This window comes from Tachyglossus aculeatus, chromosome 6 (genome assembly GCF_015852505.1).
Source record: "Tachyglossus aculeatus isolate mTacAcu1 chromosome 6, mTacAcu1.pri, whole genome shotgun sequence".
Classification (NCBI taxonomy): domain Eukaryota; kingdom Metazoa; phylum Chordata; class Mammalia; order Monotremata; family Tachyglossidae; genus Tachyglossus; species Tachyglossus aculeatus.
In genome coordinates, this window is record NC_052071.1 from 59,048,185 (window position 1) to 59,060,352 (window position 12,168).

General features: G+C 47.0%; 1 protein-coding gene across 2 annotated transcripts in view; it reads right to left on the reverse strand.

Moving 5' to 3' along the window:
* LOC119930044 (connector enhancer of kinase suppressor of ras 2-like) overlaps positions 1 to 12,168 on the reverse strand; it is a 266,115-nt gene that overhangs the window by 33,785 nt on the left and 220,162 nt on the right. For both annotated transcript variants that reach the window (XM_038748473.1, XM_038748472.1), the window contains exons 16-17: positions 4,940 to 4,988; positions 17 to 192 (exon numbers count right to left, since the gene is read on the reverse strand). In XM_038748473.1, the coding sequence (XP_038604401.1) occupies positions 17 to 192; positions 4,940 to 4,988 (225 nt within the window). The remainder of the gene's footprint in view (positions 1 to 16; positions 193 to 4,939; positions 4,989 to 12,168) is intronic.

The following is a 12,168-nucleotide window of genomic DNA, read 5'->3' on the forward strand; positions in this document are numbered from 1 at the left end:
GGCCCGGCCCACTCACGTTCTGGTTCGTGTACCAGTACAGGGACAGGTCCTTCAGGATGAACCAGTACTTCTTCCACTTCTGGGTGAAGTAGCCCTTGGCATCTTTCTTCTTCCACAGCCAGCCTTCGCAGTCGCCGTGGCCCAGGTCCTTGCAGGAAATCCGCCTCCGGCTGCCACTGGTCAGCGAGCCCCCTGCGAGGGACACGGCCGGGGAGCAGGTCTCAGCCGGGGACCACCCCCACCCCTGCGCTGACCTCTGGGGCCTGACGCTCTGGGCATGTTACTCTCCTCCTCAAAAATCTCCAGTGGCTGCCTGTCAACCTACGCATCAAACAAAAACTCCTCACTCTTGGCTTCAAGGCTGTCCATCACCTCGCCCCCTCCTACCTCACCTCCCTTCTGTCCTTCTCCAGCCCAGCCCAGCCCGCACCCTCCACTCCTCTGCCACCGCTAACCTCCACACTGTACCTCATTCTCGCCTGTCCCGCCATCGATCCCCGGCCCACGTCCTTCCCCTGGCCTGGAATGCCCTCCCTCCCCACATCTGCCAAGCTAGCTCTCTTCCTCCCTTCAAAGCCTTACTGAGAGCTCACCTCCTCCAAGAGGCCTTCCCACACTGAGCCCCCTTTTTCCTCTCATCATCATCATCGATCGTATTTATTGAGCGCTTACTATGTGCAGAGCACTGTACTAAGCATTTGGGAAGTACAAATTGGCAACATATAGAGACGGTCCCTACCCAACAGTGGGTTCACAGTCTAAAAGGGGGAGACAGAGAACAAAACCAAACATACTAACAAAGTTAGTATGGGCGGCCTCTCCTCCTCCCCATCCCCCCCGCCCTACCTCCTTCCCCTCCCCACAACACCTGTATATATGTTTATACAGATTTATCACTCTATTTCACTTGTACATATTTACTATTCTGTTTATTTTAATGATGTGCATTTAGCTTTAATTCTATTTGTTCTGACGACTTGACACCTGTCTACATGTTTTGTTTTGTTGTCTGTGTCCCCCTTCATCATCATCATCATCATCAATCGTATTTATTGAGCGCTTACTATGTGCAGAGCACTGTACTAAGCGCTTGGGAAGTACAAATTGGCAATATATAGAGACAGTCCCTACCCAACAGTGGGCTCACAGTCTAAAAGGGGAGACAGAGAACAATGTGAAGAATGTGAGCCCGTTGTTGGGTAGGGACCATCTCTATATGTTGCCAACTTATAATAATAATAATAATAATGGCTTTTATTAACCGCTTACTATGTGCAAAGCACTGTTCTAAGCTCCGGGGAGGTTACAAGGTGATCAGGTTGTCCCATGGGGGGCTCACAGTCTTAATCCCCATTTTACAGATGAGGGAACCAAGTCACAGAGAAGTGAAGTGACTTGCCCAAAGTCACACAGCTGACAATTGGCAGAGCCGGGGTTTGAACCCATGACCTCTGACTCCAAAGCCCGGGCTCTTTCCACTGAGCCACAGTACTTGTACTTCCCAAGCCCCTAGTACAGTGCTCTGCACACAATAAGCGCTCAATAAATACGATTGAATGAATGAATGGATGGATGGATGGATGAATGAATGAGGGGGTGGGAAGCCGGCCCTCCAAACGTGGTCACCCTCCCGCCCATCCCAGAAGGCGTCTACACAGTGACCTTCCTCCCAAGCCAACGGGTCTGCCTATATCTCATGCCTATTTTGTGCGGAGCCTTGGCTCAGTGCCTGTACTGGATGCTCATTCTTTGTTGAGCACTGTGCTGGATGCCTACTGTGTGTTGGGCACCTACTAATAATTAATAATAATTATGGTAATTGTTGACAATGGCATTTATTAAGTGCTTACTATGTGCAGAGCACTGTTCTAAGCTCTGGGGAGGTTACAAGGAGATCAGGTTGTCCCACAGGGGGCTCACAGTCAATCCCCATTTTACAGATGAGGGAACCGAGGCCCGGAGAAGTGAAGTGACTTGCCCAAAGTCACACAGCTGACAGTTGGAGGAGCCGGAATTTGAACCCACGACCTCTGACTCCAAAGCCTGGGCTCTTTCCACTGAGCCACGCTGCTTCTCACTGAGCCACAATTACTAAGTGCTTACTATATGCCAAGCACTGCTCTAAGCACTGGGGTAGATACAAGTTAATCAGGTTGGACACAATCCCTGTCCCACATGAGAAGCAGCGTGACTTAGTGGAAAGAGCCCGGGCTTGGGAGTCAGAGGTCATGGGTTCTAATCCTGGCTCTGCCACTTGCCTGCTGTGCAACTTTGGGAAAGTCACTTAACTTCTCTGTGCCTCAGTTACCTCATCTGTAAAACGGGGATTAAGACGGCGAGCCCCACGTGGAACAACCTGATTACCTTGTATCTCCCCCAGCGCTTAGAACAGTGCTTTGCACATAGTAACCGCTTAGTAAAATCCATTATTATTATTATTATAAGTTGGCAACATATAGAGATGTTGAGCACTTAACAAATACCAACATTATTATTATGTGATTCACACTCTTATACCCATTTTGCAGATGAAGTAATTGAGACACAGAGAAATTGAGTGACTTGCCCAAGGTTACACAGCAGACGTGGCAGAGATGGGATTAGAATTCAGGTCCTTCTGACTTCCAGAGCTGGGCTCTATCCATTGGGCCACACTGCTTCTCTGCGTGCTTACTGTGTACAGAGCGCGTGGCTCAGTGGAAAGAGCCCGGGCTTGGGAGTCAGAGGTCATGGGTTCTAATCCCGGCTCTGCCACTTGTCAGCTGTGTGACTTTGGGCAAGTCACTTCGCTTTTCTGGGCCTCAGTTCCCTCATCTGGAAAATGGGGATTAAGACTGTGAGCCCCACGGGGGACAACCTCGATTACCTTGTATCCCCCCCAGCACTTAGAACAGTGCTTGGTACATAGGAGGCACTTAACAAATGCCATCATTATGTGCTGGGAGCTTACTTGTGTGGAGACTGTGTGTGGAGAATACTATTCTATTTATTTAGTTCATTCATTCATTCATTCAATCGTATTTATTGAGCGCTTACTGTGTGCAGAGCACTGTACTAAACGCTTGGGAAGTACAAGTTGGCAACATATAGAGACAGTCCCTACCCAACAACAGGCTCACAGGCTAGAAGGGGGAGACAGACAACAAAACAAAACATGTGGACAGGTGTCAGGTCATCAGAATAAATAAAAATAAAGCTAGATGCACATTATTAACAAAATAAATGCAATAATAAATACGTACAAGTAAAATAAATGGAGTAATAAATCTGTACAAATGTTAATGATGTGCATATAGCATTAATTCTATTTGTTCTGACGATTTTGACACCTGTCTCCACGTTTTGTTTTGTTGTCTGTCTTCCCCTTCTAGACTATGAGCCCGTTGTTGGGTAGGGGCTGTTTCTATATGTTGCCGACTTATAATAATAATAATAATAATAATAATAATAATAATAATAATAATAACATTTATTAAGCGCTTACTATGTGCAAAGCACTGTTCTAAGTGCTGGGGAGGTTACAAGGTAATCAGGTTGTCCCACCGGGGGCTCACAGTCAATCCCCATTTTACAGATGAGGGAACTGAGGCCCAGAGAAGTGAAGTGACTTGCCCAAAGTCACACAGCTGACAATTGGCAGAGCCGGGATTTGAACCCACGACCTCTGACTCCAAAGCCCGGGCTCTTTCCACTGAGCCACGCTGCTTCTTACTTCCCAAGCGCTTAGTACAGTGCTCTGCACAAAGTAAACGCTCAATAAATACGATTGAATGAATGAATGAATGAATGAGTGAATAGAGAACCATATTGGGTGTCTACTGCATATGAAGAACCGTACCAGGAGCATACTATGTGAGAAGCACTGTGCTGGACACCGAACGAACAGTTAAGCGAGGCGTGTCCTAGAGAAGCAGCAAGGCCTAGTGGTTAGAGCACTAGCCTGGGAGTTAGAAGGACCCGGATTCTAATCCCAGTCCACCACTTGTTTGCTTTGGGACCTCAGGCAAGCCACCTCACTTCTTTGGGCCTCAGTTCCCTCATCTGGAAAATGGGGATTAATAATAATAATAATAATAATAATGATAGTATTTGTTAAGCGCTTACTATGTGTGAAGCACTGTTCTAAGCGCTGGGGGGGGAGACAAGGTGATCAGGTTGTCCCACATGGGGCTCACAGTCTTAATCCCCATTTTACAGATGAGGAAACTGAGGCACAGAGAAGTGAAGTGGTTTGTACAAGGTCACACCCCAAATGGGACAGGGACTGAGTCCAACATGATTTGTTAGTACCCACTCCAGTGCTTACTACAGTGTCTAGCACATAGTAATTGCTTAACAAATACCATAATTATTGTTATTATTATAATTATTATATCCCAGGGTAAATCTTCCTGACTTCTGAACACCAGGGAGTCATCCAGTGCTTAGAACAGGGGGGGATGCAAGGTGATCAGGTTGTCCCACGTGGGGCTCACAGTCTTAATCCCCATTTTACAGATGAGGAAACTGAGGCACAGAGAAGTGAAGTGGTTTGTCCAAGGTCACACCCCAAATGGGACAGGGACTGAGTCCAATATGATTTGCTAGGACTCACTCCAGTGCTTACTACAATGCCTAGCACATAGTAAGTGCTTAACAAATACCATTATTATTATTATTATTATAATTATTACATCCCAGGGTAAATCTTCCTGACTTCTGAACACCAGGGAGTCATCCAGCGCTTAGAACAGTGCTTTGCACATAGTAAGCGCTTCTAGACTGTGAGCCTACTGTTGGGCAGGGACCGTCTCTATATGTCGCAAACTTGTACTTCCCAAGCGCTTAGTACAGTGCTCTGCACACAGTAAGCGCTCAATAAATACGATTGAATGAATGACTGAATGAATAAGCGCTTAACAAATACCATCGTCATCATCATCATCATTCTTCGTCTTACCTTTTGACCATTTTTTGGTTTTCACTCTCAAGGAGGCGTAGTGGAAAGACTAAAAAGGAAACAGAAAATGGGAGTTAATAATATTCCGCTTAGTACAGCGTAAGCGCAACTTGATGGCATCCCCTCGATCTGCCGTTCCAGGCCACAGGACACCCGGGAATTTTCCACCAGGGCGGAATGTGAAATCCCACCCCAGTCTGGTCACTCACTTCTTGCCCGGTGATCTGGGCCGTGGAGACACGGAAGGGTGCTGGAGATGTGCTGTCAATTTGTACTTCCCAAGTGATTAGTACAGTGCTCTGCACATAGTAAGTGCTCAATAAATTCGACTGATGATGATGATGGTGTCTGCATTTGCCAGAGTAAATTCATTCATTCATTCATTCGTTCATTCATTCATTCAATCGTATTTTGGGGTGCGGGCTGGGAATGGGGGTCGGGTGGGGGAAAGGGGACGACGAAGCCACATGTTTTCAGTAACCAAATCGATCGATCAATCCATAGATAGTATTAACAGAGTACTTACTTTTTTATGTTATTTACTAAGCGCTTACTATGTGCCAGGCACTGTACTAAGCACTAGGGTAGATACTGGAGTGGCAGCATGGCACAGTGGATAATAATAATAATAATTATAGCATTTATTAAACGCTTACTATGTGCAAAGCACTCTTCTAAGAGCTGGGGAGTTTACAAGGTGATCAGGTTGTCCCACGGGGGGCTCACAGTCTTAACCCCCTTTTACAGATGAGGGAACTGAGGCCCAGAGAAGGGAAGTGACTTGTCCAAAGTCACACAGCTGACAATTGGCGGAGCCGGGATTTGAACCCGTGACCTCTGACTCCAAAGCCCGGGCTCTTTCCACTGACCCACGCTGGATAGAGACAGGCTTGGAAGTCAGAAGGTCATGGGTTCTAATCCCAGCTCTGCCACTGGGCTGTTGTGTGACCTTGGGCAAGTCACTTCACTTCTCTGGGCCTCAGTTACCTCAAGCTATATAATGGGGATCGAAACTGTGAGCCTCACGTGGAACAGGGACTGTATTTCTTGTATAATAAAATAATAATGATGGCATTTATTAAGCTCTTACTATGTGCAAAGCACTGTTCTAAGCGCTGGGGGGTACAAGGTAATCAGGTTGTCCCACGGGGGGCTCACAGGGTTCATCCCCATTTTACAGATGAGGGAACTGAGGCCTGGAGAAGTGAAGTGACTTGCCCAAAGTCACCCAGCTGACAATTGGCGGAGGCGGGATTTGAACCCATGACCTCTGACTCCAAAGCCCGGGCTCTTTCCATTGAGCCACGCTGCTTCTCAGCATATCCACCCCAGCACTTAGTACAGTGCCTGGCTCCTAGCGCTTAACAAATACCATAATTATTATTATTATTATTATACAAGATAGGCTGGACACAGTCCATGTCCCACATGGGGCTCATAGCTTTAATCCTCATTTTACAGATGAGGTAACTGAGGTCCAGAGAAGTGAAGTGACTTGCCTAAGGTCACACAGCGGACAAGTTCCCTTCAAGGCCCTACTGAGAGCTCACCTCCTCCAGGAGGCCTTCCCAGACTGAGCCCCTTCCTTCCTCTCCCCCTCATCCCCCTCTCCATCCCCCCCGCCTTACCTCCTTCCCTTCCCTACAGCACCTGTATATATGTATATATGTTTGTACATATTTGTAACTCTATTTATTTATTTTACTTGTACATATCTATTCTATTTATTTTATTTTGTTAGTATGCTTGGTTTTGTTCTCTGTCTCCCCCTTTTAGACTGTGAGCCCACTGTTGGGTAGGGACTGTCTCTATATGTTGCCAACTTGGACTTCCCAAGCGCTTAGTACAGTGCTCTGCACACAGTAAGCGCTCAATAAATACGATTGATGATGGTGGTGAAGTTGGAGAGCTGGGATTCGAACCCAGGTCATCTGACTCCTAGCCCCCTGCTCTATCCACTCTGCTCAGTCCTGGCTAAAGCACAACCATACTATATTACTATTGAAAAGCAATCAATCAGTTGATGAATCAATCAACCAACCGACAATATTCCCTGAGTACCTACTGTGCGCACAGCACTGTGCTAATCAACCAATCGATCGTATTGATTGAATTCTTACTGTGTGCAGAGTACTGTATGAAGTGCTTGGGAGAGAAGCAGCGTGGCTCAGTGGAAAAGAGCCCGGGCTTTGGAGTCAGAGGTCATGGGTTCAAATCCCGGCTCTGCCAATTGTCAGCTGCGTGGCTTTGGGCAAGTCACTTCACTTCTCTGGGCCTCAGTTTCCTCTTCTGTAAAATGGGGATGAAGACTGTAATCAATCAGTCAATCGTATTTATTGAGCGCTTACTGTGTGCAGAGCACTGTACTAAGCGCTTGGGAAGTACAAGTTGGCAACATATAGAGACGGTCCCTACCCAACAGTGGGCTCACAGTCTAAAAGGGGGAGAGTAAGCCCCCCGTGGGGCAACCTGATCACCTTGTAACCTCCCCAGCGCTTAGAACAGTGCTTTGCGCATAGTAAGTGCTTAATAAATGCCATCATAATTATTATTATTATTATTATTTGGGAGAGAACAGTGCTTTGCACATAGTAATCGCTTAACAGAGAGCTTGCCCCTGCTCTCTCCCCCTCTCTCCAGGCTCGCATCTCCTCCTGCCTTCAGGACATCTCCATCTGGATGTCTGCCCGCCAAACATATACATATGTTACTTGCCAAACATATATACATATACGCACAAACATATATACATATAGACAGTTGCTGTGGGGAAGGGAAGGAGGTAAGGCGGGGGGGATGGAGAGGGGGATGAGGGGGAGAGGAAAGAGGGGGCTCAGTCTGGGAAGGCCTCCTGGAGGAGGTGAGCTCTCAGTAGGGCCTTGAAGGGAGGAAGAGAGCTAGCTTGGCGGAGGGGCAGAGGGAGGGAATTCCAGGCCAGGGGGATGATGTGGGCCGGGGGTCGACGGTGGGACAGGAGAGAACGAGGCCTAACGGTGAGGAGGTGAGTGGAAGAGGAGCGGAGGGTGCGGGCTGGGCTGGAGAAGGAGAGAAGGGAGGTGAGGTAGGAGGGGGTGAGGTGATGGACAGCCTTGAAGCCGAGGGTGAGGAGTTTTTGCCTGATGCATAGGTTGATTGGTAGCCACTGGAGATTTTTGAGGAGGGGAGTAATATGCCCAGAGCGTTTCTGGACAAAGACAATCCGGGCAGCGGCCTGAAGTATGGATTGAAGTGGGGAGAGACAAGAGGATGGGAGATCGGAGAGGAGGCTGATACAGTAGTCCAGACGGGTAGGAGGAGAGCTTGAACGAGCTAGAGCCTAGAAGAGAGACCATGGGTCTGGGAGTTGGAGGACCTAGGTTCTAATCCTGGCCCCACCAACTGTCTTCTATGGGACCTCGGGCAAATCACTTCATTTCTCTGGGTCTCCATTCCCTCATCTATAAAATGGGGATTAAGATGGTGAGCCCCGTGTGGGGAATGGTGAGCTCGTTGTGGGCAGGGAACGTGTCTCAACTCTGTTACATTGTACTCTCTCAAGCGCTTAGTACAGTGCTCTGCACACTGCATTGTGGCTCAATAGAAAGAGCACGGGCTTTGGAGTCAGAGGTCATGGGTTCAAATCCCAGCTCCGCCAATTGTCAGCTGTGTGACCTTGGGCAAGTCACTTAGCTTCTCTGTGCCTCAGATACTGCATCTGTAAAATGGGGATTAAGACTGTGAGCCCCATGTAGGACAATCTGATCACCTTGTAACCTCCCCAATGCTCAGAACAGTGCTTTGCACATAGTAAGCACTTAACAAATGCCATTTTATTATTATTATTAAGTGCTTAATAAATATCATTGATTGATTGATTGATTGATTATGTCCAACCTGATTAGCTTGCATCTACCTCAGTCCTTAGTACAGTGCCTGACACATAGTAAGTGCTTAACAAATGCCATTATTATTATTATTATTAAGTGCCTAATAAATATCATTGATTGATTGATTGATTATGTCCAACCTGATTAGCTTGCATCTACCTCAGTCCTTAGTACAGTGCCTGACACATAGTAAGTGCTTAAAAATACCATTAAAAAAGAAAGAAAAGGGAAAAGGCCATTGGTGGTTTTCCAATGAACCAGCAAGGTCTCCTATAGCCCATCTCTTCCCAGGGAGGTAAAGTCAGGCCTGAAGGGGACACACAAACTCCCTCAAGATCACCCTTTAAAAAAAAACATATTTTTTAAGTGCTTACTATGTACAAGGCACTGTACTAAGCGCTGGGGTAGAAACAGAGCACGGGCTTTGGAGTGAGCAGTCGTGGGTTCAAATCCCGGCTCCGCCAATTGTCAGAGCCAAGCGCTTAATAAATGCCATCATTATTCTGTGTCACTACCACTGTGACTCTTGAGCGATAGAGCAATGGTATTTATTGAATGCTTCCTATACTAAGTGCTTGGGACTATAATACTATAGGGTTTGTAGACACGTTCCCTGACTGTTAGAAGCTTACAGACTAGACAGGAAGACGGGACTTAAAATAAATTATAAACGGACGTGTATATTTGCGCTGTTGGGGTGGGGTGGAAATCAAAGTAAAATGTAAAATGGGGATTGAGACTGTGAGCCCCACATGGGACAGGGGCCGTGTTCAACCTGATTAGCTTGTTTCCACCCCAGCACTTAGTACAGTGTCTGGGACATAGAAAGCGCTTAACAAATACCACAATTATTATGCGTATGGTAAGCCCTCAATAAATACGATTGAATGAATGAATGAATGAATAAGCAGAAATGAGGTCCTTTGGTGGGAGCAGATATAATAATAATAATAATAATAATGGTATTTATTAAGCACTTACTATGTGCAAAGCACTGTTCTAAGCACTGGGGAGGTTATAAGGTGATCAGCTTGTCCCACGGGGGGCTCACAGTTTTAATCCCCATTTTACAGATGAAGTAACTGAGACACAGAGAAGTTACATGACTTGCCCAAAGTCACAAAGCAGGCAGCTGGTGGAGCTGGGATTTGAACCTACTTCCCCTCCCCACAGCACCTGTGTATATGTTTGTACAGATTTATTACTCTATTTATTTGACTTGTACATATTTACTATTCTATTTATTTTGTTAATGATGTGCATCTAGCTTTGTTTCTATTTGTTCTGATTACTTGACCCCTGTCCACATGTTTTGTTTTGTTGTCTTGCCTCCCACTTCTAGACTGTGAGCCCGTTGTTGGGTAGGGACCATCTCCATATGTTGCCAACTTGTACTTCCCAAGTGCCTAGTACAGTGCTCTGCACACAGTAAGCACTCAGTAAATACGACTGAATGAATGAATGAATGGATTTGAACCCATGACCTCCGACTCCAAAGCCCGTGCTCCTTCCACTGAGCCACGCTGCTTCTCCGGGGGTAGCCCGGGATCAAACAAGCAGCTGTTCCCAAACTTCTCCTGGCTCAGTCAGCTCTCTTCTGACTAGGGTAAGGCTTGCTCTCATCACTCAAACCACACAGGGAATGGCGGCAAGATCCACTTGGCCTCATCGGAAAACTGTGGAAGATGATAGATGGATGGGCGGATGGATGGATGGGCCGTTTCCAGAGTGTTTTTTTCAAAGGAGGACAGAACAGGATGGTGAGAATCCTTGGGTCCCTGGGGAGAACATCTAGGGCTTAACCCAATACAGCACCAGCTCAGCACACACCATTGCTCCTGCTACTGACAATCCCCGGGAAACCCCTCAGAAAACCCCCAGTTCAAAACAGAAGTCCTCCTCTGCCCTTCCACCTCCTCCACCTCCTCCTCCTCCTCTTTTAAGTGTTCTCGTCACTGTTGAGAACACCGCCAAGCTTGATAACGCCTCCATCCTCCCCGTCTCTCAAGCCCACAGGCTTGGCATTATCCTGGATTCCTCTCTCTCTCTTTCAACTCCCACATTCAGTCAGTCACCAATTCCCGGCACTTCTTCCTCCGCGACATCACCAAAATCTGCCCCTTCGTAAGCAGCGTGGCTTAGTGGAAAGACCACGGACTTGGGAGTCAGAGGTTGTGGGTTCTAATCCCAGCTCCACCACTTGTCAGCTGTGTGACTTTGGGCAAGTCACTTAACTTCTCTGTACCTCAGTTATCTCACCCGTAAAATGGGGGTTAAGACTGTGAGCCCCATGTGGGACAACCTGATAACCTCGTATCTACTCCAGCGCTTAGAACAGTGCTTGGCACACATTAAGTGCTTAACAAATACCATCGTTATTATTATTATTCCTTTTCAAACTGCTTCCATGCAGGTCAGAGGACTTGTCCTGGTCCATTCCAACTACTCTATCGGCTTTCTTGCAGGTCTCGCTGCCTCCTGCCTCTCTCCTCTCCAGTCCTCACTTAACTCTGCTGCCTGGATCATCATATAAAACATCACTCTGAACTCCCGCATCTCCCCTCTCCTCAAAATCCTCCAGAGGTTGCCCATTTCTCTCCTTATCAAGGAGAAACTCCTGCCCACTGGCTTTAAGGTATCAGTAATTTTTTTCTTTCTTTATATTAATACTGCAAACTCACTGTGGGCAAGGAATGTGTCTGTTTATTATTCTACTGTCATTCATTCATTCAATCGTATTTATTGAGCGCTTACTGTGTGGAGAGCACCGTACCAAGCACTTGGGAGGTACAAGTCGGAAACATGTCCCCTCCCAAGTGTTTAGTACAGTGTTCTGCACATAGTAAGCGCTCAGTAAATATGACTGATTGACTGACTGACTTAAAGATATTCAATCAAGGCTCTTTTCCCCCCTACCTCTATCCTACCTTCCCTACCACAGTAACCTTTACCACACATTTCATTCCTCTACCACCAACTCACTGGGCTTTCTTCTCATCTCTATCACTTTTGACTACTTGCTCCCTCCTTCCCACCCGGGACTCCCTCCCCCTTCACATCTGTCATACCTGGCGTCTGCTCATCCCATCTTCAAAGCCCTCTTCAAATCCCATCCCATCCAGGAGGCTTCCTCTGGTTCATTTTTCTTCTCCCAGTCAATCAATCAATCAATGGTGGATACTGGGTAGCTACTCAGTGCAGAGCACTGTGCTAAGTGCTGAGGAGAGTACAGTACAGTAGAGTTGGTGGACACGGTCCCTAACCCCAAGGAGCTGACAATCTAGTGGAGTTTAAGGACATTGCCCTTGCTACCATCTCTTGTGCCCTCATAACCACTCATAGCTCTTCTGTTTTTTATTATTA